The following is a 27869-nucleotide window of genomic DNA, read 5'->3' as shown; positions in this document are numbered from 1 at the left end:
TACACTGGTTTAAACGTTATCAGGATTGCAACAACACTCTATTCGATTTATACTTTGAGGTATAATTAGAATGAAACCTCACTCTAAATACAACCAAACAAGACATGACTTGTTTTGTTGGGTTCGTTATGTGTTTTTCTACCTATGTATGATGGAACCTCTCAGTAGAAAAAAGGACTACCTGTTTTCCAAAAGAACTGATAGTTTGTGTGCGTTTCTGGCATCTGTGATCTCACCTTTAGGTCGTACTCCTGGCGGGTGTCCAGGGTGTCACTGCGGAGGTCAGACTTGAGCTCTATGTCATCCTTAAAGGGCTGATTGGAAGGAGAAAAGGACACAGAGGGGAGAAACTAAAGCGTCAAACAAGAAAACAAAACAAAAGAAAAAAGGAAGAAAGAAGGTGCCATAACGAAGGAAAAGAGGGAATGAGGTAACAGGAGTGTGACAGGGAAAGAGAGAATAGGATTAGAAGAGTTAAAAAAGGGGAGATTACAAAAGGAAAGCATTGAGTTTATTCTTAGTCAAAAAGTATAGAGTATGGAGACGTTATTGAGTTAATCTGAGTTTTCTTCTACAACTACAGGCTGCGTAAACAGTGTGCGTCACGATCGCACGACTCCTGCTGCTGCTCACCGAGTACATGGCCTTGACCATGCGCGAAGCTGTGGACACGCTGCCAGAGTCCTCCTCTAAGCTGTGGGTCTCCTTGTTTATCGTCTCCACCTTGATGTCGGGCTTACCCAGCGTGACCCCGCGCCGACCTGCAAGCAAAACACACATTTGAGGTTGAGCACAGCTGGACACATGTATCATGGGCTGATGTTTTCATGAGCTGGGGGAGCAAGTTCAGAGGGGACCCAGATCCATATGTTGGAGAGGAAGTAGTTTTTTGCAGCAAGGACTAGTGATGAGCATTAAACTATGGTCCTTCTGCTGTATTTGCAGATTTATGATTGCCTTGGTACTCTATGTGTGAAGCACATGGGGAGTATGACTCACTGCCTTTGCGCTGCCTGTAGAAGATAAGAACGAGGACCAGCAGAAAGATGAACAAGAGGATGGTCGAGCCCACGGTGCTGCCAGCGATTATTCCCACTGGGACATCCTCTAAAGAAAGAGAGAGAGAGAAGCAGAGATAAAGAGAAATGGTGACTTGATGATCACACACACAGCATTTTAATGTGGAAATTTCTTAAGAAGCTAAATAACTTGTCCTATTTATCCATCGAAATTTTGGGTTTCAAACTGCCTTCTGTGTTGAGTTTGCATGTTCTCCCTGTGTCTGTGTTTTTTCCCTCTGGCTTGGCATGTGTGTGAGTATGAATGGTTGTATGGTCCTATATGACGTCCCTGTGGTAGACTTGCAACCTGTCCAGGAGGCATCCTTGCCCAGTGTCAGCTCGGATTGGCTCCTACTCTGTAAGCCTGCATGGTTAAACAGCAAAGGTGAAAATTCTCATCTCATGCTATATAATACGGATTCCCAGGTCTGTTTGTTATGTGGACTACATGTGGAATGAATAAATACATTCCCTTTTATGGTACTATACATAAGATATCATATACCCAAAACCTTTCCTTTGCATTTACATAACACAATGTATGTAAATAGAAGTTATTGTTTGATTTGAAAATAAAATAAGGTCTATAATTTTTTACACTCTTTTTTTTTTATCAAAAATATTATATTTATATTAATATTATAATATTATATATAATAAATATATATAAATAAAATCATTCTGTTAAGTTTAAAAAGTACATAGTTATGATTAAATAATCTTCTTATGTTAAAATGAACTATGATCAAATATATTTTTCATCTGCCTGGTCCATGAGCCAGATCCGGTCTGGGATCCACTACACACCTGTCTCCTCCAATGTGATGATCATTGTGCCGGGGCCGAATGAGTTCCAGGCAGTGCAGTTGTACGTGGACAGGAAGTCGGACTCCATCACGTTGTTGATGGTGAGAGTAGAGAGGACGCCACCACCTTCAGCTGATGACTTGCTCTGCTCCACCGTGTACCTCTCCAGAAGAGTCCCCTTCTCCTTCTCCCACACATTCTCCTTCCAAGCCCACACCTGCAGCATGCAGAGACGCGCGCGCACACACACACACACACATAGGAGGTTAGATGATTTACCAATATCTTTTTAAGATTTCTTGTACAAAAATATACAAATATTATATACAGGAGATTATCAAATGTGACATCACTTAACTATATGATGACAGTTTTCTCATATTTACAGTAGTCTTATCGGAATGGCTGAGAGTTACAAATATTGTAGAAGCGAATGAGAGAAAATGGCTACATAAATGCTCATTGAATACACATGCTCATTTTAAATGCACACATTGCATGACTTCCGAGGGTCAGCAACAGTTTGTCGGTTTGCACAAACAGATGTAGTGGCGGGTGGGAGCAACTGAGCCGAGAAAATCTTGCACATTCTCCAACTTTAAAGCCACTAAAAGTAGCTCTATTATTCAGCATTGAAGCACTGTACTAAAGCAAGTTAATTATGCATAAACCCACATGTTTCCATAATCTGTCCATTTATTCCAGAGAAGGAAAAGCTCCTGGCTGAGGCGTTTACTGGGACAACTGTTCCTCTCCAGTCCTTTATAATTTATATACCTTTTTCTGTCCCCACCTCTGCCACTTGCATTACCAGCGCACACTGCGAGTCAGGATGGATCAGTCACAGACGGCCAGGGAGCCAAGGAGCTACTACTACTCTGTCTGTGCGACACAGCAGAGCAGAGAGAGCATCCGAGCTGATTTCTGACGCAGGAGCTAAAAGCGGACCGGCTTAGTGTTGGTTTGTTTATGTGATGGGTTGGAGGAACATTCTGGGAGAGTTTAAGGTTGAGTCCCCACTCAGAAAAAAAGGGGACATTGCCTAGAAGCATTTACCACACAGGAGTGGAGCCATTTAGGAACATGCAGATACAGTAACATTAAAATACAAATAGCTGACTGGAAATTACATCTTTGTGCTCTTTGTGATCAAAGCTTTTCCCTGTTTTACATTTTGGTCTGAATCAATAATGTAGTGGCTAAAATTTAGAAATTTCAACTGTGTGCTTGGGGTCACAAATATTTCATAGCTCTGAATTTTTTCTCATCTCTTCACTTACAATCTTATCTGGAGGAGGTGTACTGGCTATGTAGCACTTCACTTCTCCTCTCTCCCCTCTTGCTGCATACTGGACTGGATCGCTGGAGATGATGGGAGGACCTGCAATGGCCGAAATGACAGGACACATGAGTTTATATCACAAACAAAAAAACACATAAGATGCAACAAAATACAAAAACCTTACAAAGCCTACTGAAGAGGAAATGAATAGCCTCCGCTTTAGACAATTTTCAACTGCTGACAAACAATACAGTTTTCGAACGCATAAGATTTTCATCTTCATCTTCATCTTTCACAAGCAATGAAACAGTAAATTAAGTGGATTGCTTTCTGACCATTAACTGTGAGTGTGACCTCCGTCTCTCCTACTCCGATCCGTGGGACAATAGCTTTGCATACATACTGGCCGGCGTCTGCCTGGCTCACTGATTTTAGGTACAGCTGGTTGCTGTTACTCAGAACCTGTGGGGGAGTGAACAAAAATTAAAAATACAAGGAAGGCAAAGCTGCTAAACAACAGGAGGGGAAAATAAAAAACAAAATAAAAGCCATATTCAGATTTACGTAGAGAGGTAATACACAGTTTCTTATCTAAATGTCTGGTTTTATTTCAGTGAATGTGTTATGTGCAACTCTGACCCTAAATAGCTAACAATTCAAACCTGAACATCTGCTTTTAACCAGTCACAAAGGTTTTGCAGTTGCCTAGCAACCTCATCCACAAGGAAATTAGCTGTGTGAAATGAGGGCTAAATATGTAACCACCTATTGAGAGGGAGCGAGAGATTGGTGAACAAAACGGATTAAAGGGATGTAGGTGAAGGCCAATCAATTTGTGCGAAGGCAGATTTAATTTTACTCTGCGGCATCTATCTTGTCTTAAGTCCTGGTGTCTAAACCGAAAGTTAAGTCCATATCGGTCAAATTTCAGCAGCACTTGCTTAATACAGAGAAACTTTATTATGAGATGTATGCATACTGGTATTTGCCCTTCATGGAAATTGGACTTCTACAACGATGATCATTTGGCTTTTAGCCAAATGTTATATCAGGCTGGTAGAGAAGTGGACGTGGGTGACAATAGCACTCCATAGCCAGGAAAATTGTCATATATATTAAAAGCCCAGTGAGCAGTCAATCAACCTCACTGCATCCCTTAATGAAGAACTACAAATAAATAAAACAATAATAAGTGCAATACAGCAACCTTGGACCAACAGTTTGACCATCTGAATGTCTGGGAGTGAAAACTGTCTGTGAGGGAGCTGGTGTGGGCCTTGATGCCTTGCAGACTTTTAACAGAGGGTAGGTAAGTGAACAAAATGTGAGCTAAGTGATGAGAGTCTTTCAAGATGAAAAAATTTCTCCTAATGGGCTATTTTTTCTCCATGCATATTGGAAGTAGGCAAGCCTGAAACCTCTCCAGCCCTAGTCCAGCTAAAGTGGAACAGGCTGTGTATTATCAGGCCAGCTAGTGAGTCATTAGCAAGCAATGCTACTGTTTACATACACCTACTTGGCATGTCTTAAGCCTCTGGCCGGCATGATACAAACAATGTTAACAACAAAACAGCAATGATTCACTTTACTGTGAGTTAAAGGCCTAGAAACAGTATTAATGCAACCACCAACATGGCTGCCAAGCGTATGATGTCACCTTGCATCCATATACTTTCTGCCTCTACACTGTAAAGGGTGGGGGGCTGAGCCTTCAGTGATCAAAAGATTAAAATGAAAAAAAAAAAACAAAAAAAAACGTAGTAAGTAAAAAGAGAAGAGAGATATCTGGGAGCGCAGACAAGATAACATTCAGGCTGCTTTTGTAAACACCCAATGAATAAAGTGAACTGTAAAAAGAGTGTGAATGCAAAAACAGAGGAGACGTGCAAAGCGTGGGCTTTCAGCTGCTTACCATGTTTGACCCTTTTTTGAACCAGGTGAGTGTGAGCGGAGGGTTTCCAGCCCATTTGCAGTTGAGGCTGACATCAGAGTCGACATCGACTGTTTTTGGCTGCGGCTCTACCAGCAGAATTGGCCCAACTGGAGGCAAAAAGACAGAGGAGCATGAGAGGGGTGTTCTTACTTATGTTTGAGTAATAATGCAGCAGGACAAAAGAGGAAATGTTGCTGAGAGAAAAGAAACACAACAGAGGTGTGTTTTATCCATCTGAGGCCAGACTGTGTTACGTGAAGTAGCCCACAAGTGATGGAAGGAGATAAGATGAGTAAAGTGTGACTCACAGTAGGGCTGAATGGTGTGCAAAGAAAAAATAAATAAATCATATTATCATAATTTTTGTTACAAAATGAATCATGATTTTAGTGGAAATTTCACTCACAGTGCACATCCACCAGAATGCTGACATTGGTCTTTCCCACAGCGTTGAAGACAAGACATGAGACAGGCTCAGTGAAGAAGGAGTGGTCTGCCTTGGTGGTAAACACACTCTCCCTGGCACCCTGCAGCACCACACCACCCTTAGCCCACCTAGGAAAAAAAAGGACCTTACATTCACAACTCTAATACTGGAAAAACATATGTGACAGAAATGGAAACTACAAATATTAGCTTTTTTTAAATTTCCCAATATGTTCTTCAAAGATTCTTTTTTTTTTAAGAATGCACAATCATAATAAAGATAGACAGGACAGGCAACTGTTACTTTAAGAGGCCCAGAGAAAATGACACTGTGCTTGTATGTGGGAGCAGACCTGTAGCCCATAATAGGAGGGTTGGCATGAGCCTGGCAGGTGAAGGTGACTCGTTCCCCCTCCAGGACAGAGCGAGGCTCAATGGACAAGGTAACTGTTGGTTGATCTGGATGAGGGAGAGAGTCAGAAAGAGCAAGAAAGAGAGAGACCATCACATGAAGAAGTCTTCCACTGCAATTTAAAAGATTGTCTGATGCAAAATGGCTGCCATGTATCACCTAATAATAGCTATAAAAACATTTAGCCTTTTAATTTGCCAAAATGACAATTGATGTACCCGTAGGAAATGTAATATAATTGTGCGCTGGTTGTGTAATAAATATTGTATTTTGCCATATATAAATATTTCATTTTAGTATATTAAACAGAAACAATATCCCGTCTTGGCAGCTTTGCTTACGGTGAACATTGAGAGTGACAGTTGTGCTTTTGCCAGTGGGAATGGCATGGTTGGTGGCCACACAGCTGTAGTTCCTCCCGGTGTCAGTGTCCACAGGTTGGATAGGCAGGTAGCTGCGTGTGGTCACCCTTTTCCTGTCTGGAAGCACCTCCTAAGGACAGAGGGAGATGGACAAAAGCTTGAAAGGTTCACAAATGAGCATTTAGTGTGTCTGGATGCATATGTGACTTTCTTGTCTTTAGACGTACAGTGGTGCTGGCAGCCCCGTCCACTGGCAGACCATCTTTAAACCACTCGATCGTGGACGGCGGTTTGGCCCCTCGAGACACGCAGCTGAGGTTGTAGGACTCTCCTGCATTCAATAACACCTCGGGACCCCCATCAATCACTGGGTCATCTGGGGGGACTGGAGAAGAAAAGAAGGCTTTCTTTGAGGCATGGACACAGTCTGACAAGGAAACACCTGCAGACACAAATACACTCAAAACGTACTGAGGACAGTGAGTTTAGCCCTCCTGGACCTCAGCGCAGCATCAGGGGCCTGACACTCATACAGGGAGTCATCAGACAGATCGGCCGACAGGATCTCCAGGTTGTATTGCCCCAACTCCTGCACACGCAAAACTCGGTACCTGGGCCAGGCTGGAGCAGACAGACATACACAGTAGATTAAAATTTAAAGGATCACAATACATTTAATAAGCTATCCACCTCTATTTATATCTACATTATTTTAAAGTTACATTATTAATGGGATACTTTGCTTTCTGCTACTTTTGAGACGCTGTGCTAATACTCCCTTTTAGTGATCTATGTGTGAGCTTAGGATCCACTCACAGCAACACCCCACTGCTTGTTGCAATTCATACTGATAAGACAACATCAGATGTGTGTCACACATGAAGCAAAAATACTGATTCTCCTTCATAAGGGTAAATGGCACCGGAGACGCAATCGCCACATGATGCAATAGACCCATAACACATGACCAAACGTATACATTCAGACATATACATGCTCAGCACAGCCTCTCCGGTCCTTCCTTTCCCTTCCCCCATTTGCCACACAGCCCAGCTGTGTCACAGCTCTTCATTCTCACCATTAGGTGGCAACCACACTCTCCTCCACCAGCAGGGGGAAAAAAGATGAATGCATTATGACAACAACGTTTTAGAGGACTCAACTCGACTCCAGTCCATGGTGCAGAATTCATGTTTGCTGCCCAGACATAGATGGCATGTGAAATTTCGCAGTGTCTGTTCCAATGTGCACAGCTTTGCCTCTTGCCTAACCTTGTGTGCCCTTGTTTCTGCATGCATGTGTGCATGTGTGTGCGTATGCCCCTGTATATGCGTACATTTGCATGTGAAATGTAGAGAGCGAGAAAGCGTATGAAAAGCCCAGAGAAGAGACAGAGAGAGAGGGGAGGGGGCTGGAGGGGCAGAGGTACAGAGCCTCATACACAAACATACACACATACCCACTGAGTTTATGTGTGCATGAAGCAGCCAGTGCTCATTCACATGTTTTTATTTAAAAGCTTTGGCTTGAAGCACTGGACCATTACAGCAACAATATGATTAAAAGAGGGGGGGCAGAAAGGATAGGAGAGGGACAGAGGAGGACAAAGAGAAAGTAGGGAGAGAAGGTCTGATAGAAAGAGGAGGGTCTGAACTGAGAGTGTGTCAAAAAGATGAAGATAAGGGGGGAGATGGAGAAACAAGGTAGAGAGGTTGAATGGTGAATAATAGGAGGAACAAGAAAAAAAGAAGAATGTGGGGTACAGAGGGGAATAAGGGATCTTAGATGAGGAGGTCACAACGGAGTAGCATGACAAAGGAGAGGCGAGGAGAGGAGAGTAACAAAGGAAGTAGAGGAATGGGAAAGGAAATTAAACAGGAATATTAATGGACAAAGTCTCGGGGAAAACAATATGAACAAATACAAGGCAACAGCGTGGCACGAATGATGCAGTCTCCCTCTGGAGCACTCACTCAAAGATATGCCTGTTTGTTATGACCGGTGATTGCACAGTCCCCTTTGGGCTAATCAGTGCAATTCTGAAAACTATGCGACACAGCAATGAGACGCATCATTCCCCCAAGTTTTGTCAAAGTCAGAGAAGCTGCGTCTCATTACTGTCGCTGACAGACAGAAAAGCCGCAGACTTTATAAATCCAACTCCAAATATCATCACTCGGGACAAGGCAAAGACCAGAGAAGAGTGAGGGAGAGCTGAAGGGCGATATACTCGTTGGTGAATCTCACCTTTCAATAAAAAATTGCGTATTACCTAATCCGTATCACCCGCTGCTTGTGTGACAAAGGTGATGATGTGATTCGCCTCAACCAAGTTGTCAGTCTGTAAAACGTGCCTGAGGCATCTTATAATTTCCCATCAAATGTTGGCGGACACATGCAGACATATTTAACAGCAACCTAAAGAAGTGCACAATGTGTCGCTGCCCGATGTGACGGAGTAGCTGCTGTAGTAGTTAAGCTGTCTTTCCGTAGCATGACAGCCTCTATCATCTCCTGGGAAAAATGCTCCGTTGGCTCAATCTAGCTGTAACTAAAACAATCAGCAGCATAGAAAAAAAAAATAAATAAAAAATTCTGTCAGCATATATTAGCCACCACAGATACAAACACGCAATGTCAGGCAAACTCCGGATGAGTGTGTATCATTGAAAAAAAAAAAAAAATTGCTCTGAAGGACTTTTTTTGTGGCATGTGGAGGGAAAAAAAAACAAAAACAAATTCTGTGCCCATAATGCAAGAAAGAGCACAGTGAGCTCCACTTCTGTAAAATGGTCTGCTGCAAAATTGTCTGCTGACAAAAAGACGCTTTTGTTGTTCAGCAGGTCAAATGTTGAAAAATGGATACGCACAGTCAGGCACGTCTGCAATGCAAAGAAAAAGGTAATCAAAAAAGTAACTACTGGCCTTACATGTGTTCATTTGAGTTATTCATTTCATCTCCGTGTCTCTTTATCACACTCAGTGATATAAACCAGTGGTTCCTGTTTACAGGGCACTCACATAAGCGTGTGTTGTTGTCATTATGGCTAGGTAAAAAAAAAAAAAAAAAATTCAAAAATTATCCAAAAATTATCCAAAAAGTCTAAACGTCCATCTCTGAATGTTGGCCCTATATGTAGATAGTGTGGAACTATAACCCCATTATGCTTTGAACACATATTAGGTGAGCATTGTAGCTGATGTTCACACAGGTTGTGTGTGAGTGTTTCCAGGATACTCATAGACTGTATATACTATAAATACAGTACTTTTTATTACCAAGGCACACTTGTATACATTTATATTTACATTGTATTTTTCTTTTCTTTTTCTTAGTTGGTCTTGGCTTAACCAGCCCTCAGTTCTCAATTTTGTACCCTCCTTATGTGCATGCATGTGTTGTTGGTTTGACAATAAAGCTTCCTTGAATCCTTGAAATGGATGGAACACCCAGGTAAACACCTGAAACCTGCATTCTATTTAATCAACATCAAGAGACAATTTGGTGTAAAAAGAAGTCAGACTATATTGAAATCTATTGGAAAATGTCATTTATGGCATATGTAAATGTTTTCTGAAATTGGTTTATTGTCTCAGACGCTAGTTTCAAGTCTTCTTCAATAAAACATGATGTTCATTTTTAGAGGGCTCACACAGCATGTATAACACACAGCAACCTGTCTGACAAAGAACAGAGCAGGTCAGAGCCACCCAACACGCCTCCCCATCTCCACCTTCTCTTCCAAATATAGTGTCTTATTATTCAAAAAAATCAAGATGGCAATGGCCAGATTACAAACTGAACTGAACTAAAACGCAGCTGGCTCTGCATGCATCTTCAAAAATGGTTTAAATGGCTCTGCTCAGGCAGAAAACTGCAATGGAGGGTTTAAGTTTTATCTTACTCTCTGGTATGGCAACAACAGGTTTTTTCTTTCTCTGCTGCCAGATGGAGGTAAAAAATGCACAAAAAAACAGGCATGACTCTGAATCGCCACTTTAACATGGATGCCCAAATGAAAGCCACGACAGGTGCCATGCATACTGCTCATCCACTGTGCTCCTGGCCTTCATTGAACGTGACTATCCTTCTCGTGCAAAAAAATATGGTTACACTGAGGGACATAAACATTGTTCCACTGCAGTCCAAATGCAGATGAGTGGCTGCAAAAAACAAAAGCAAATGCATATGCAAGATGTGCAAGAGTAAGCCAACAGAGGCTACACACACATATTACTTTCTCAACTGTAAAACAGAAACATATCTAGAATTAATATTTCTAATAATGCACCAGGTTAAATTGACATTTTACAGATCATAGCCAAGCACTACAATCTCACTGGTATCCCAGCAGCATTAACTTTGAACCACCAGTTGTCTTTGTTTTAACTGATTTTAAACTAGGTGTCATTTATTTAACACAATAAAAAATTTTTTTTGCAGATTTTGATGTTTTGCAGTAGTTTCATTTGTCCATTATTATTTTGACTGCCAACTCAATTACATGGTGTGGGCTTCTTATAGCCATCTAGTTTTGGAGTTGCTGATGCTCAGGTTAACATTTAGCTCAAAGCCCCACGGCAGTAAGCACGAGATGGGCTTTACTTATTATACTTCCCTTTGTACTTTGTAAGCGTGGTACTGTTTAGCAAGTTATGTGATGCAGCACAGTGGTTCTCATGGAGGCCGTGTGTGTGTGTGTGTGTGTGTGTGTGTGTGTGTGTGTGTGTGTGTGTGTGTGTGTGTGTGTGGGTGGGTGGGGGGGGTCCTGTAGGGAATCCCTGGAGGTATCCAGCAACAATGGGCATAATTTATTTTTACTTTAATTCTATCCACACGCAACACAATGATTGAATGAGTGAACATGTTGCTCATGGGTTTTAAAGACTTTTGGTAGTAAAACTACATCTAAGAGCTAAAATATGATCAAATAACGGTCCATAGTTTAGGGATCCTTGGTGTGAATAAAGTTTGAGAAGTACTGGCGAAGAGAAACAAAAAGAAAAGTTCTTGGGCTTTAAACACGTAGCGCAACATTTGTCCTCAGCTGCTCCCATCCAAAGATATCATAATCAGCTTTGAAAAACCCATCTTAGTCACTGGAGGAAGCCTGAGGAGGACGCATGATGTCTCACCCTGCAGGTCCTCTCCGATGCCCAAAGCCAGGCCATCTTTGGTCCACTGAACAATGCCAGAGTAGTTGAAGACAACACAGGACAGGATCACCGTCTGGCCCCGTACCACCGACTGGTCTGCTGGCTCCTGAGAGAACCTTGCTGTCCAAACTGGAGAGGGAGAGGACAAGATATTGGGAAACAAATAGCAGAAAAAAGTTAGAGACGCTCAGATCACTCTGACACAATGCAGGAGAGATGATGTAAAAAAACCCCAAAAAACAATTAGAGCATGCTTTTGTATCTTTGGTTTCATGGTTAATTGATTAGAAACTGTTTTATTCCAGCAGCAGTGGAATGCCACGATTACCACCTTTGATCACACAATGGCTTGCGGCCATTAACAGAGCACCAAGGAGTAAAGAACGGCATGGAAAGACAGAGGTGTCAAAGAAGAGGAACCCAGTTAAAGGAGAAGAAAGAAAAAGAACCAAAAGGAAGAAGCAGTTAATGCTGACTCAGGAGAGACAAGTAGGGAGATCAAACACACAACTTCAGCCATCGGGTCTCTCACACGCCGTTTCTTCTCGCTCCTGACTTTTATTTCTTCAAAAATCTCCAACCCTCCCTGTCCTCTCTTCTTTTCTCTCCCCTCTTCATTCCTCCCTATGAGTCATCTCCCAGGCTTCTACTCCCCAACCAAAACTACAGTGGCTGTCATTGTCTACTAAACTCTCCATTCCAGTCTGTAGTCCACTGTCACAGCAGATACCCCAGCGCTGAGCTGGCCCAACGACCAACTGTCGAATATGAGGAGGGGGGAGAAAAAAAACAAGGCTCTGCTATTCTTCCAAGCTGTATGATGACAAGTTGTAATTAGCTGTCCCTTGAAGACATGACACTGGTATAATAGAAGAGAGGCAATCAATGTGGAGGATTTGCATCTCACTTTAAATTTTCATTCTTTCCAATATGTCTCTTGCTTTCATTTTTCTCCTGTTTTCCATTTATTATTTCGAAGAATATCGTAGAGTAGATCATTAACCCAATCGTCCCCTCCACCTTCCTCCTCCTCCTGCTGCTCTGCCATTACCTCTCTCCCTCTGTTCTGTCTAATGTTGTATGTCCTTTACCCAAATTGCTTTTCCTCACTCTCTGTTTTTGCCTCAATATGTACAGAATGCATCCCTCACTTTGTACATCTCCAATGCTGCCTATCAATGTCTTTTTGCCACCACTGATTTTCCTTTACGTCTCCCTTACTACAGTATGTGCATGCCTACTTCTTTCCATATACATATATAATGCTGTATATGTCCTTTTACCCATAATGCTTTCTATTTCTGTGTTCCTCCTCCTCGCTGGTTGGAAGGGGGTTAGAGGCGGACTGTCACAACTCATTTATCACATTAAATATCAGCCCTCCAGCACTTTCTCTCTCCCTCTCTCTTTCATTCCTCTGTCCATCCGTCTCTTTCTTCTCTCACGTTTTCCTTCACTCCCCTTTCTTCACCTCCTACCACTTACATGTCTCCTTTTCACTTGTCCTCTCCACTTTTTCCTCCCCTTACCCGCCCTCTCCCCTTCCTTTACACTTCTCCCTCAGAGCCCTCAAGCACTTTTCTGAAGGTTCCCATCTCTCTCACTTTTTTTTAACAACTGCCATATGCCTCTCCACCCCACCTCCCACCTCCCAAACATGACCCTCAGTCCCTATCTCACACATTTCCACTCCCTTTCGTATACACAGACAAGCACTCTCCCCCTATCATGTTAGATTTGGTGCAGAGGTACAATATGCCTGATATTACAAAAGAGCCCAGTCATGCAAAAAGATTTCCATACCAATCGCAACAATGGCTTCTGACATTAATATTCTGAAGATAGTGGAGTCGGTAAAAAGGGAATTGGATGCAGATGAAGTTTTGCATCTTGCATACCTAAAATAATTCAGAAAAAAGAGGAGGCCCTTAATTTGTTCCCTGGGGAATGCCCAAGTTAATAGGAATAATGAAGTACGATAAACAAAATAAACAACATAGCAACAATGATTTGGCTATGAAAAGTTGGAAGGTGAAATCATGTGAAATGAGTCACAAAACTTTCAACTGCCAACACTGGGAGGGAGAGTGCATGTTTTCATTATAAATCAGAGTTATATAATTCTTCTAATAGCTGCATGGAGGCAAATAAGGAACTACCAAAACAAAATCAATATATTTCTTATAATAAAAACTTTGCAGCAAATATCTCATTGCCTTACAATGAATGATGGGGTCATATGTGCGTGAACAATTTCTGACAAAATTAGAAAACATTTTGATGGTTTCACAGGATAAAAAAAAAAAAAAAAAAAAAAATCACAGTTTCCATTTTTCTCTAATTGTTTTGTTGAAGGGGTTCAGTTGGAAAAAGCCAATATGTTTTTCCGTGCAGTAATTCATACTGCCCATTTCATCAACAATACTTCATAAATAACATGTAAATATGAAAATATTTTCATCCTGATCTTGTTGCTTGATTTTTCAGGAATATTAAATGTTCAAAAAGGAGTCAGGAACCAAAGATTCTTCTTTTATTCAGCCAATAACAGTTTTATAAATGATTATAAATAATGTATGTAATAATGTATTATAAATTGCATACTATATGTGCAACATCATTAGAACAGATTTTGTTGGCCACTTGTAGACAGTGGAAACATTCAATTTCCAGGTGACAAGGCTGAACATGTTAACGTGCAGTTGCATATATAGGCGTTCAGCAAATCCAGAGGGACTCCAGAGTCAGTTGGTAATTCTCTGCGGGTTTGTTGTTATGAGTGTTCCCTTTCATGATGTGGTAATTAAGTTAGAGAATGCATAATTAGCATGATATTTTTTCACAACATGCCATTATAAACAGAGGGTAATTTCAGACAGTATATATTTCTTCTTTAATTTTTCTTTATGTTGATAAAGCACACAATGTTAATTACTAGAATGTGTAGCATGAATTTGTACCATCTTAAAAAGTGTAAAGCCTTTTCTCAAGTATACATGGGTGTAAAGAGAGTTTAGCTGGGTTTAAACTACCCCACAACCTCGACAGTAGCCTGAGGGCAAGCAAATCCTTTTCCTCCACCACCTCAGATATGCTAGCTGGAGGTATTCCCTCAACTGCTTTAGTAAACCACAAACATAATCCAAACTGAATACTCCTGAGTGGAAGCTACACAATCTGCAGAGAAAACACCCATGCACACTGCTGAGGACTGAAAACACTGACTCATTTGAACATATGCTCATTGCCTTCTGATTTCCATATTACCCAGTTACCACGTGTCAACACTGGTGTATGCGCCTGTGCCCATGTGTGTCTGCGTTCAAACAAGGAAATCTACACACAGAGAGGAGCTAGAGCAAAGCCAAGACAGGAGAGTGTATGCAAGGGAGCTTGTATTCTTTCATTATGTGGGTTATGCTGCAGTGACAAATTTAGAGTGTGTCCTGATTTCCTTGAGTCACTGATCCCCAAGATACCACTAGGAGACTCCAAGCACCCTGTCCACACAAAGACCATGGTCACAAAGAGTTGTGACCAGGACCATGTGCACATAAAAACACACACACGAAGAACAGATGACCTAACCCTAACCACATGGGCTAACCATTTCCTGTCAACACACACACAAACATAACCAGCCTAAACCCCAAACATATAATCGACACATAGAGGCGGTTTCCTGAACATAGATTACACCACGACTCGGACTAAACGTCCAACCAGCGGAGCATCCCCATCTCCACTGGGAATGGGTCTCAGTTTAGTCTAGGATTAAAAACAGCCCTAGTCAAAGTTTGGAAAGGGATTAGGATTAATCTGGGGCCGAGGACAACAACCCCTGCAGACACAGTGACACCAACCTCGGCTTGTCAAAGCAGACACAAAGCCAAAGGCGAGCACGCACTGCCTTGCCGGGTGACTCACCAAAAGAATGGCCACACGCCAACGTAGTGTGAACCGCCACAGCAATTTAGCCCAAGAGCACCTCTCGCACCACGTGACCGTGTTTTAATAGCAAGGTAATGAACCGTCAATTTGTTGCTGAAAATTACTGAAAGGGTATATGCATGCAAAGATGTTTAGGCTATTTTTAGAAAGTGTGCTGCTCATATGACCTGTATTCCTTAATTTGCCACACACCCTGCAGTTTGGTGGTGAATGTCAAAGCTTGCTTTTCAGCATTTAAACACAGGCTTGCCACTCCTCACAGAACGGGACAGGAGGCAAGGTTGGAAGTGATGAAGGCATGCCATGCAATAGAGACTTCTGGGAAAAGGTTCACTGGTGGCATTCAGCCTCATTGGATTAGATGCTATTAAATAAAATGTCATTTGTATGGATTGTTATCCATCCTGCTAATTATCTTTGTGTCTGGCCCCCTCCCCATAACCCCCCCCCCTTTACCCCTCCACAAAGTCCCCCAGCCTTCCTCTCCCTTGCTCCTCGCCAGCCAATCCTGTGTTTCAACTGGATCACAGACTTGCGTCACCATAGCAACAGCTGACGTGGAAAGTAACTGCCCAAAAAAAAAGTTTTTTGTACAAGCATGTCTCACAGTGTATGTGCATCTGTGTGTCTGATGAAATCCTCCCTTGTGTTCGGTACACCCATTTTTCAGGGAAAAAAAGAGAAAGATTTTTCAATGACCTCATCCTCCGTCCACCTATCCAATTAACAGTCAGACAGCCACACTGATCTCTCATTTTTTCTCTATTTCTCCCCCACTATGCTCAATTCCCCTCCAAATTGATTTTGTTATCTGTCTAATTCCATATTGCCGCTGCATGTAGCCGATGTGTTGGTGTCATGGAGGGGCCACCTGAAAATGAGATGCAGGAAGAGGAGAACAAAGAGACGGCGAGGTCCACAGACACAGAACTGTGAAGACTGATGGAAGAGGATGACATCATTGTTTTAGGACAAAGTTGCAGCCATAGGAGTCATGCGGCACTGACTCACTCTCTCCCTGTCTGTTGTGTTCAACTGCCCATACATCTAGTTGTCAATCCACCAGTCAGTCAGTGTTCTGTCACATCTGTCATTTCTCTGTATGTCTATGGCACTGCAAGGACTTTATCCGTTTCCAGGTCGTGGGAGGTGCTAGAGCCAATCCCAGCTCACATGAGGTGAGGCAGACTCTGGACAGAAGAGACAAACAACCACTCACACTCACACAGACCTACGGACAATTTAGAGCCACCAGTTAACCTAAGCATGCATTTCTTTGGAAAGTGGGTGGAAACTGGAGTAGCTGGAGGAAACCCATGCAGGCACGGGGAGAACATGCAAAGGCCCCAGCGTTAACCGGTATGTTGCCATGCTGCACCTAAGTAATTATTATTTTGTATTAATTTCTGCAAATTAAGTCAATAAAATGTCATCAGGATCAATTAAGTGATTATTTTTGTAAGATTTTCTCCTCCCCTTTGAGAAGCTGGAAGCAGCAATCTTTTGCTTGACATTAAACAATCATTCAGATATTGAAACAGTTTTCAGGTTTATCTGTCGTGATTAATCAATAAATCCGCCAAATCCTTTCAGCTCTAAAACCTCATCCGCAGAATACAGCAGAACATTCAGTCTCTCTGTGCATTTATACAGCCGTGGGAACTCAAGCACCTGTGCCCGTCCTCTCTTGACAACATGGCCGCCTGGCAGGATGGCCATAATAACTCGTTGCCATGGTGACGCCGCTATAGGAGCAAGCGAGAGACATAGATGAGGGGAAAGCAGGGAGTGAAAGGAGGCAACCCACTGAGCCAGCTGACATAGTGTCAGTCAAACACAAAGGTGACTCCTGGAGGTGGAGACGGAGCAGGGGGAAGATTAGGGCTGAGGGGAGAAAGAGGCAGAAAGAAAAAGACTCAGAGACTCCTTCTTTGTTTGCCGCATTGTCTGCTTGCTCGCTCCCTTCCTCTGTCATCTTACCTTGCCGTCCTCCCCCTTACTCGCAGTCAGCGACCTCTCTCTTTCGTCCTCTCTTTTGTGGTCTTGCCCCTTCTCATTCCCTATTCACTTCCTTTTGTATGGCAGCCGTCTACTTAGAAAAGATCACTCCTCCTTCCTCTCCCCAGCTTATTCCCGTCCAGTGCTACCTTCCCACCTTCAAGCATGTAGCTTTTCTTTCCCTCCATCAATCCTCCCTCTCAGTCCTTCTTTCTGTTATTACCAAAATGGTTGCTGTGGAAACAGATTTATTTGGAAATAGCAGGAGGAAAATTAGTGCTTTGCTTTGTCTGCTCATTTTGGTACAGCCATGTGCATGAGAGTGCACATGCTCCCATGAAGGTGTGCACACTCTTTTCCCAGGAATATGAGTTTTTGTAAGCATAGTGTGTGGAGCATTTCTTCATTCTCTTCACATCTGAAGACCTTTATTTGTACAAAACCCGTTACAGACATCATTACCATGGCTACAACCTGTGAAGACCACTGACACAATGATAGACACAGTGGCCATGGCAACCCCAGGATCAGTGGTGGATAATATGATAATTCATGGATGAGGTATATGACACATTACAGGCACATAAATATGCTCAAGCACTGGCAAGCGGCTGGCGGTTTGTGGTAATCCACGAGTCTTTGTGCAACCAACATGGCAAGCGGCTGACAAAGAATACTCTGCTGTAACCAAGGGTGACCAGAACTAACAATAGCCGTCCTCTGGATAAGCTTCAACAACATACACATCAACAGTAGTGTGCTGTCTAGTTTGTAGTGTAAGGGTCACTACTGAAATCAAATGGCATGATCAATATCATAATGGATCAATAATTTACAGCCGTGGTTCCCCATTGATTTTGGGCAGCGACTGATTACTGCAGCCACTCAGCCACCAAAAAGCTACATGATCTAGCAAGCGCACGTCTGCACCATCAGCTGTCATGGCATCTCAGATGGTCCGCTTCCCCTCACGTTACAGTACGGGACAGTGATGGGATCCAGCAGGACTATTTTACAAGCAGCGTCCTGTAGATAAATCACCTCCTCCAAGGTCTGCTTTAATTCAATCCAGTGCAATCTAATTTTATTGGAATGTACTGTAGCTTCTTGCAATGTCATCTGTCACAAACCATCCAATAAAAGCTGGAGGCCTTGACCTCCGAGAGTGAAGTAAGATTCATACATATCCCCTCAGTAACATCACCACAAGTGTAAAGTGTCACTCTAGAGAAGAGGCTTCTTTGTTGATAAGGCACACTGGAAAAAGCTGGGCTGAGACTCAAATTTAAAGTAGCAGATGTTGGATATTTATACATGTATAATGTAAAGTATTGTTAATCAACTCTAATGTATTTCATTGTTATATTTACTTACATTGTCACTTTACTTTCAGTCTCTAATCTTGTTATACAGTCATTTTCGCTTTCTATTGCACATTTGGTGAGGTGTTTGGTTGCTACCTCACCACCAATCCTATTTAAGATGGTTTGTTATTAAAAGGTTGAAGGTTTGGTATAAAAACATTGCAATTAGATTATTGTGTGTAGATTATTACAAGTTAGACACTGCAGGATATTTTAATTGCAAATTCAAATTGATTCATTCTGTTCTTTTACAACTGCCACAATAATTAATTAATAAGTCTTCTGCCTCTTTTGGCTTTTGACACTTAAAACATCCACAGACTTGGCTTTCAACCATTCAGTTTATGCTATGCCTCAATGAATTGAAATCTTGATACTTAGAGAAGTAGTGCTCCCCAATTTTGTGGCAACACATTGGAATAGGCTCTTTTCTGTTTCATTGTGTCAACGCCCCTCTGCACAAAGCTTGGTTTATTCAAAAATGGCTTTCCACAGAACTCTGACTTTGGTCCCATCCAACACCTTTGGGATGAAGTGGAACACAGACTGTGAGCCAGCTCCTATCGCCCAACATGGACAGGAGCAAGTCCCCAGAACAAGAGTTCCAGAGGTTTCCCTGCCGAGTGGGTTCTGCTACAACAGATTAATGCCATCTTTAACTTTTGGCCCTGTAGCAGATCTTTCATCAACTTGAGATGACCTCCTATGATGAGAATTAAACCAATCTAATCTGGATTTAAGATCATGGGTGAACTAGGTTAAGGTAAATTTGGCCTCAAGGGTGTAGCATTAAGATGGAAAAATAATGCATCTGTGCAACATTGTTTTAATGACTGGACCTCAAAGCCATTGATGATTATTTCTACCAAGAGATTGCTCACTCATTACAATCCAGCCCCCAGGCTGTTATATTACATGATGAGGAGACAGCAGGCATTGCGGCGCTGTGGTAACCGATTTAGTTAGACGGCTGACCCTAATGTTGTTATTGTAAGAGGAAGATGGATGGAGAGAGCTGAATCCCCCACCTCTCTCAGCCCTGTCCCTCTTGAGGAGCAGAAACTGGGAGAGCAGAGAAATGAAGTGACATCATCAGCGTCAGCCACATTCCTACGGAGGGAGGGTGAGGGGGTGAGAGGGAATGAGGGAATGAGGGAAGAGAAGAAGGAGGAGGAGGAGAATGTCCCAAAACTTTTGAGGTTACAGCACCGACAGCACCCCCCCTCCCCCTTAAACGCACACAGACATGTACAAAAATGCTTCTATTCTCCCTCCCTCTGACTGTGTGTGTGCATTATTGTGCCTGTGTGTTACAGTACATGAGCTCCTCTTTCCTCATCATGCGCTCCCTGTTTTAATTCATGTGCCTCTTCTCCTGTCCCCTCCCCCAACCCTGCCCCCCAAACTTATACCCCCTCCTCCTCCTCCCCCCTTTTTCTCTCTCCACCGACCAGAGGAATGCAAGAACCACATCTGGAACTTATTAGAGAGCAAGAGAGAGAAAGGGGTAGATGGAAAGAGAAGGAGAAGTAATAGTGGGGGGAGGAGGAGGAGGACAGGAAAAAAGAGAAAGATAAAAAAAAAAAAGAAAAAGTCCAAGAGGGGACAGAAAGAGACGAGGAATGAACTTTGCTAAGCAGAAAGAGGCTCATGTTGTGGGGAAAAGCAAAAGAAATGAAAGAGGAACTAAGCAGCAACTCCGATTAATGCCAATTAACCTCCGTGGGGATGGAGCAGGGGAACAGCTCAGCTGGCAACTCATGCGTGGGTTCAATCACTCCCGATTCCAGTGCAAATGTAGCCTTTGAACTGGCCTCCACCATATTCTATCTCAATGAGCAGCTTCACTGTCCCCACTGAGGGAGCAGTCAGGCCTGAGTAATGGTCCCTTTCTCTCTGCCACTGGCCTCCCGACCACTCCTCCTCCTCCGTCCTCGTCCCCTCTCCGGGCTCACTTTTCTTTTCAGCCAACACACCCTCCTCCCAACACTACAATACTGCCCCCCTGCACACATACATACACCCTCCACCCTCTATCTCACCACTTCTAAAACAAATAAAAGTCTAATCACTCTCGATCGGACTTCACCTACCCATGAGACTACCCCCTCCACTCTCTCTCATGCTCTCTTCTTCTCTCTCCTTCAAGCAAATTTTTTTGTAACCCCCTCCCCAAATAAAAACAGTTCGTCCATCACCCCAAATTGGTCCACGCAGCAGAATGTGGCAGTCCAGTTTTGGAAAACAAGGCCAATAGATTCAGTCAGATGTGATAAAGTGTTCCGCTCTTGCTCAGGGGACTCTGCATAAAGAAACATTTTTAAGGGGATGTTGTTTTTTGTTGGGTTTTTTTTGCTGTTGTTGTTTTTCTTTTTATAACTTTGATGCCCCCAGCCTGTCAAGCACAATCAGATTATGGGGCCTTTAAATCCCGCGGCTTCACTTGAGAAACATTCACATAGCTGTTGAGGAGGCTCAAAGAAAACATGTAGACTTTTTATTGAATTTATCTGACGTCAACTTTGCTAACGAATTATCCATTTAAATACTTGTGTTTCAAGTTTTTTTTTTTTTTACTGGATCATCTGAGAGCACGCATGTAAGCCTCTTTGTTCTCCCAAGCACCACTTAGAAAAACATTACAGGACACTCGTGTCCAGAGGAATGCCCTTAAACAAACAACTGAGAGAAGCAATCAACATGTCACACATTGACAAAAACCCGCTGGGACAGAAATGCCAAGAATTTGTTGATTGAATGGAACCCAATGGGGAACAACAGGCGTGTATGTACATTGTAACATTATGGGCTCCATTCCCAGTTCGAGCTTTACAGCTGGTTCAGTGATTGCTTTCAGTGGCTGATGTCAATTAGAGATGCTTTTCGGTAAATGGGCTTCATTCAGATCCCGTAAAAACCATGACACAAATTCACATATTAACGCTAGAATGCTCCTACTGGAGTCATATCTCGCTTGCTGGCTGAATCAAAATTAAAAACAGTCTTCTGCCTCGTTACATATGTCACCCGAGATATGCACTCTGAGGCAGCAAGGGTTCAACATAACACCACAAAAATGGTTTGTTAGCCTTGAAACCATAGCAGAAAGCATCTTGTTGCTATAAATAGATCTATAAGCTCTAATCCACTTGAGTATCCTTGCTAGTTTGAGTTTCTGTAGGTGGCATTTTTTTCTTTATCAGCTCATATACTAGTGCTCATATATCATCTGAGCAGAAACAAGCCGATTTACTGGTTATTATGGCACACTGTGTCCACGTCCTTTTCTAACAAACTTTCGAGGTTACATTCCTACACATCTGCCCAGGCTTAATGAGACAGCAGGCTGGCTATGTGGGATTAGCTCAGGCTAACTGTTCAGTTCCTTTATTTATGGTGAGAACATAAAAAAAAATCACTTGCTGGGTGATAGAAGTTTTTTTTTTTCTTTCCCCCTCAGCAAATGGAAAAGATTTCAATTCCTTGCGCTATCTGGAGTCAGTTCATATGTAATAGATTGGAAAAATTTTAATTTATTTAGATGAAAATGTAACAGATGATTACTGACAAGAAGGAATTAAATGTTGTAAACTGGCAGTGGGTTATAATTTTCATAATTTATATAATTTTAATGAGGTTTTCCTTATTCCTCTTTTTTATTTGAACTCTTACAACCAACTTTGAGTTGAACATTACACATCCTGTTGCAGAGCCACTATTTGCCTGATCAAACAACCCTTGGGGAACCCTTCTTTTGGTGGGTGTTTAAGCCCCTCCAATGTGACTCTTCTCCAATGTCTAAATATTTTCTGTGCCGAGCACAACACAGGAATCCGTCTGAGGTCTATGATTCACGGCTCTGCGCTGTGATTCAGAGCATACAGTAAGGGCATCAGAGCAGCAGTGACAGCAGCTCGCAGCCTTGGTCCCCACAAAAGGACAGAGGCTGACAAATGGTACACCTGCACTGGAGCCTTTGTCCGAGTCAGCATTTCAGACCACCGGCTGGGCTAAAGGTGCAGTGCTGCAAGTCCAGCCTCAAGGCGCTCCTGCTCATTAGGAAGTTAAAGGAGTGCGTTTGCATGATTGATTATGCAGGAACATTTAGCAGCTGCGTTAATGGCGGCGGCTGCTCTTGACTTATTACTAGCCTGGTATGTGGATACAAGGCCAAGATCAATCACTCCAGTGGTGTTGCTGGTGGAAACTTACAGTAGTTCACCCTGTATCATTTACTCTAAATAACCTAAAAACATTCGGATTCACCACAGCTTTAATTAGCTGCTTGAATAATAACCATGCAGTCATTAGCACAAGTAGTCAATTACATGTGTGCAAATTGCAGACCATGGAATACTGTTTTACTCGTCTAATGAGGAGATAAGAGTTCTCATGAAAACAATCCTGAACCATGAGGAAGTGTTATCTCTTTTGAGGTGATATTCACGTCAGCTCTCTCTGGATTATTCTCACCCCTTTTTGGTTTTCATAGCCCAATGCAGAATCCACAGTACAAGATTTGAGAGTGTACCATCTATTAGACCAATTTAAATCTCCCATTCCCATTTGGGGCCTACTAATCTTGTCTTTGGGAAAGCCTTTCCAAGCAAATATGTCTGTTTGAAAGCCCAACATGGATTATACTGGCGTTACAGTGCGACAACAGACAATGGGACACATGGCTCCACACATGTAATTAGTGGAGTGCACGTGTGAGTGTGTTCATTTATGTGCATCTGTAGGTGCATGCCATGAACAGACAAACATGGCAACAGCGTGTGACAGAAACAAGGGGTCCTGACAGAGAGACAGAAAGAAAGCAGTGGGGTGGGGAGGCTGTGTGCATTTGTGTGTTGAAGCGGTTGTCAGATTGTGCCACATGTGGCTTCATGGATATGCCTGATATGTGGATGAAAAGGAATCTGCTCCTGAGTGTATGTCGATGGGCTCGTGTAAACCTCCAGCAGCGCACTTTGGGTGGATGCTGAACGTGGCGCGCCAGGGCTGAGCGATACAAAGCCTGGCAGACACGGTGACATCATCCCTTTGTATACCTTCCCGTCCCCGAACACGCCCCCTACCTATGATGAAGTGGTGGACTGACCAAGCCAGCATCCAGCCCACCAGCCAGGCACGTTCCCGGTCAGCAAAGGTAGACAATGGATGAGGGGGGACATATAGAGGGGGTTTTGGTGTAGCTGTGCTGCCATGATGACACACAGATATGCTTCGATCAAACAGGTAGCTTCGGAGAAATTACAACCATCCTCTTCTCCTCCTCCTTTCCTCCCTCAGCCTCCTGTCTCCTAGCAACTCGGCTACAGCTGTGATTATCATAAGACAACAGTATACCTGGCACCCCACAGGTATGGAGGGGGAACAGATGCTGCTGCTGCTGCTGCTGCTGCTGCACAAGCCCCATCATGCCATTGAAATGCACAGAGAACAGAGGGGGTTTAAATGGGCAGGGAGTCAGGTAGGACACCAGGACAGGAGCACAAGAGGGGTGGTGTGTGTGTGCGCGAGGAAGAGGGTGCAGAGGGGGTGCTGGTGCTGTGTAAGCTGCCTTTCACTACAGGATCACTACAGGGTCTGGTCGCAGTGGTCTCATTGACTGATTCATTCAGATGAGATAGCAGCGTGGAGGTGCTGCTGGCATGTAGATCAGCGCTGGTCAATCACTGTCATTCCTGTCACGTCCTCAGCGCCCGTCTCAAACCAACACACACACACAAAAGGTCATTTAGGCCGGCCGACGCGCGTGCACCATTCACGTTCAAGTTGCCCTCACGCACGTCCACAATCGAGTCGACACGAGTTCAATGATGATGATAATGATAATAATAGTGGTAATGATAATAAAGTGTAGTGATCCATCGCTGCGGTGCGGACACGCAGTCACGCGCGCGCGCTCTCTCCGTCTCTCACGCGCGCACACACGCCTAAGGTGAAGCACCGCTGCGGTTCATATGTGAATGCTTAGAAATCATGTTACATGTCTGTCCTCCTCACAACACACACACACAAACGCACTCACAAATGCGCACACTTCTTCTCAAAGATTTGCGACGCGTTCTCTCTTCCCCCCGCACGATTTTACATTTCAAACTTATAAGAAAAAAAAAACATAACGATAAGCAAACGGTGTCTTACCAGTTTGAAAAGTCAACAGCGAACTCAGGAGCAGCAGCAGCCTCTGCATGGTTCAGCCGACCAATAAGTCCGTTATTGGCTCAGACCTCCGTGAGGGCAGCATCAAAAAGCGGGAGTTTACTGACTTTCACAATAATTTTGACAAAGAACAATAATCCCGCCTCCTCCTCCTCGTCGGTCCCCTGCTTCAGCCTGGACTTGCTCGGTTTTTACACCATTTCACTGCTTTGCTTTCCTTTCTTTTTCTTTTTTTTTTTCCTCCAACCTCTCCGCTCTTCTTCGCTTCTCCGGCGACAGTCCGTTTTCTACTCCGCTCAGAGGCTGCAAGCCGGCGATGACTGCGCGGCACACTTCCGGCTTGGATCTTCAGCGTAAAATCCAAATTAAAGCCGGCGGTTGAAAAAAAGGGCATTTATGTAAATAAAACTTCTCAGTAAAAATAAAGTGGATATGTGTATTAGGGTTACGATTAGAGTTACATTGTATGTTTATGTGTCTTCAAAATATATATGAAAAGAAAATCCATTTTCCTAAAATACCGTAGTTGCTGCTGAAGATATATCTAAATTAAATTCAAATTTTATTCACCCTAACCAATACAGACTATCGACTTTTTTTTAAAAAATTAAAGGGAAGATTGAGATGCTTTATTTGCTTTGTTTTGAATGTATTAAGAGACCCATAATGGTTAGAGAATGTGCTGCGAGGTTTCTAAAACACTGGGAAAATGACCAATGGAATAATGGAGTCGTCCACAATATAACTGAACAATTTATAGCCTGATACAAAATGTAAAGACTTTTACTCCAATGAGCTACCGTTGCTTTGCCGTTTCTTCTTCAAACAATAATGAAGTTCTTTCTCTTACAACGAATACACAAGTCCATCAAAGGTGAACACGCTGTACTTCCGCTCCCTGTTGTAATCTCTCTGACTTGATGTCATATTCTCATTAGAGGCGCATTCCTCTCTCTCTCTTTCTGTGTCTCTCTCTCTTTCTCTCACGTCAGCATCATCGCAGCACTGCCCCCCTTTTTCTCTCCCTCTGGATCTTGCACAGTCCAGCACCGACAAAAAAATACATTATTAAACAAAAAATAATAAACCTGCTTAGATGGGTATAATCATTTTGACACATTTGCTGTTGTCCGGGCTGTTTGGTTTTTTTGCTCGTGACAGCAGACCATGAGGTAATGAAGTCATTTTAGACAGACCCACCTTAACTTACCTCTACATCTATATCCACCTCACTTCATCATCTAAACGCTGGGGGCATCATGGATATCTACAAAGAAGCGTGTGAGCACACACCTTTCACTCGTAGATATTACACTGAGACTATCCATAATTCCAAGGTGATATTGAGTCCTAGTGAACTACAAGATAATAGAGCTCAGTTTGAGGAGACAGCGTGTACTGTCAGTCCGGAGCCAGATACTCCGAGGAGAAGGAGACATAAATATTCACATTACTCCCTAGAATGATAATACTGACTATCAAGCGGGATGATGCGGTGATGTCACAATGATGACACAAGCCCAAGCCCAGAGGACTGGTGAATAAGCACAGCATCATTCTTGTCACATAATATAGGCTATCCTTTTTTATTTATTTATTTATTATTATTATTTATTTTTATTTTTTTTTTTGGGGGGGGGGGGGGGGGGTTGACTGTGTCTGTCAAGGCTCAGCAGGTCCCTACAGTCTGCAGGCCGGTTCCTCCAGTCTCAGACCTGAGTGAAGCGACTTGCGCCGATGCTGGAGCGCCCCCATGTGTCGTCCCAACCCAGCAACCCTCGCACATCCTTGTAACTGGAACAAGGATCCCAAAATAAATATACATCTTGCCGGCATAGTTATCAGATTGAGGTGTCTGATGAGGGTATGTGAACTATTACAACCCTGCACGCTCACCTTTTTATTCACAACATATATGACCTGAATGAGACTGTCGGGGAAGATAAGACAATACGAGTAAGAACCCAAATATAAATTTTCACTAATTATAATCTACAGTCAGTGTATTTTAAGGGAACTAAATAAACCATTCAATTCAAATTACATGAACTCTTTGGTGGTTATTTTCTAAAATTATCCGCATAGAAGAAAGAAAAGAAGAATTAAGAACAAAGAAAAATACAACTAGGCAACAGCTAGTTTTAAGGGGTTCATAAAAAATGTGCAAAGTAATTAATCTGCTATTTAATCATTTTACCCTCATTAAAGGAAAAAGAGCCGAAATCATTTTAAAACTTTCCAGTGGCAAATATACAGGGAATAGCAGTGATGTCAGACTGCAGACGAAATAAAAGTCGAAATGTGTGTAACAGAGAAAAAAATTCGGTGAAAGACGAGTAGGTTGTACGAAAGGTGCCTCATTACGAAGACAGCATCAGTCTAAAATAAATCATGCTCATATGAGGAAATCTATTGAACTGAATTTCTACTGAAGATTGTATTTTCCTGTTGTTGTGACTTGAGAAGAAAAGAGCACGTTTTCGGGTATTTTGGTGTGTTCTCTCCTGGTCACGTCTTTGCCACATCATTGGTAATCGACTATTTCACCAGTAAACCAAAACATGTTGAGTGTATGCGGTTGATGAAAATTAAAAGATCGCAGGTCTGCCGTGCGGCACACAGAGTGACTCATCTCTGCCGGGACTCGAACCCGGAGCCTCTGGATTAGAAGTCCAGCGCGCTATTCCATTGCGCCACAGAGACTGCGCCAATGTATCCCGGGTCTGGCCCGGTTTACATCCTGCACACCTTCTCATCTCGCTGCATCCCCGCAGCATCAGGACCAGCCTGAGCCGACATGTTTGCTGTTCCGGATCTGACCACCAGATGGCGCCGTTTCCCCAGGCCGAGGTGGGCGGTGCTTCGGAGATGAATCAGGTTTAGCAGGCATGTACGAGAAGGTAAAAGCGCCATAGTTACAAAAATAAAAGCATTAAACGCGTGTT

At 42.9% G+C, this 27869-nt stretch overlaps 1 protein-coding gene and 1 non-coding gene across 3 annotated transcripts in view; both read right to left on the bottom strand.

Annotated features, from left to right (window-relative positions):
* The window catches only part of kirrel1a (kirre like nephrin family adhesion molecule 1a), a 31238-nt gene extending 6034 nt beyond the window's left edge, over positions 1–25204 (bottom strand). The window contains exons 1-14 of one of the 2 annotated variants that reach the window (XM_029526201.1): positions 24907–25204; positions 11420–11569; positions 6755–6904; positions 6511–6668; positions 6263–6413; positions 5863–5968; positions 5490–5638; positions 5063–5190; positions 3486–3612; positions 3149–3249; positions 1869–2085; positions 1000–1107; positions 634–761; positions 237–350 (exon numbers count right to left, since the gene is read on the bottom strand). In XM_029526201.1, coding sequence (XP_029382061.1) covers positions 237–350; positions 634–761; positions 1000–1107; positions 1869–2085; positions 3149–3249; positions 3486–3612; positions 5063–5190; positions 5490–5638; positions 5863–5968; positions 6263–6413; positions 6511–6668; positions 6755–6904; positions 11420–11569; positions 24907–24955 — 1836 coding nt within the window. In that variant the 5' untranslated portion in view covers positions 24956–25204. The remainder of the gene's footprint in view (positions 1–236; positions 351–633; positions 762–999; positions 1108–1868; positions 2086–3148; positions 3250–3485; positions 3613–5062; positions 5191–5489; positions 5639–5862; positions 5969–6262; positions 6414–6510; positions 6669–6754; positions 6905–11419; positions 11570–24906) is intronic. The other variant, XM_029526202.1, reaches the window with a different exon arrangement.
* A 2349-nt stretch (positions 25205–27553) lies between these two features.
* trnar-ucu (transfer RNA arginine (anticodon UCU)) lies at positions 27554–27627 on the bottom strand. The gene has a single exon. It is a non-coding gene; the product is annotated as a tRNA-Arg (tRNA).
* Positions 27628–27869: the final 242 nt, after the last annotated feature.

The sequence above is a fragment of the Echeneis naucrates genome, chromosome 18, assembly GCF_900963305.1.
Source record: "Echeneis naucrates chromosome 18, fEcheNa1.1, whole genome shotgun sequence".
NCBI classification, from domain to species: domain Eukaryota; kingdom Metazoa; phylum Chordata; class Actinopteri; order Carangiformes; family Echeneidae; genus Echeneis; species Echeneis naucrates.
The sequence above is the reverse complement of the archived record's forward strand: the minus strand, read 5'-3'. Positions and strand labels throughout refer to the sequence as shown.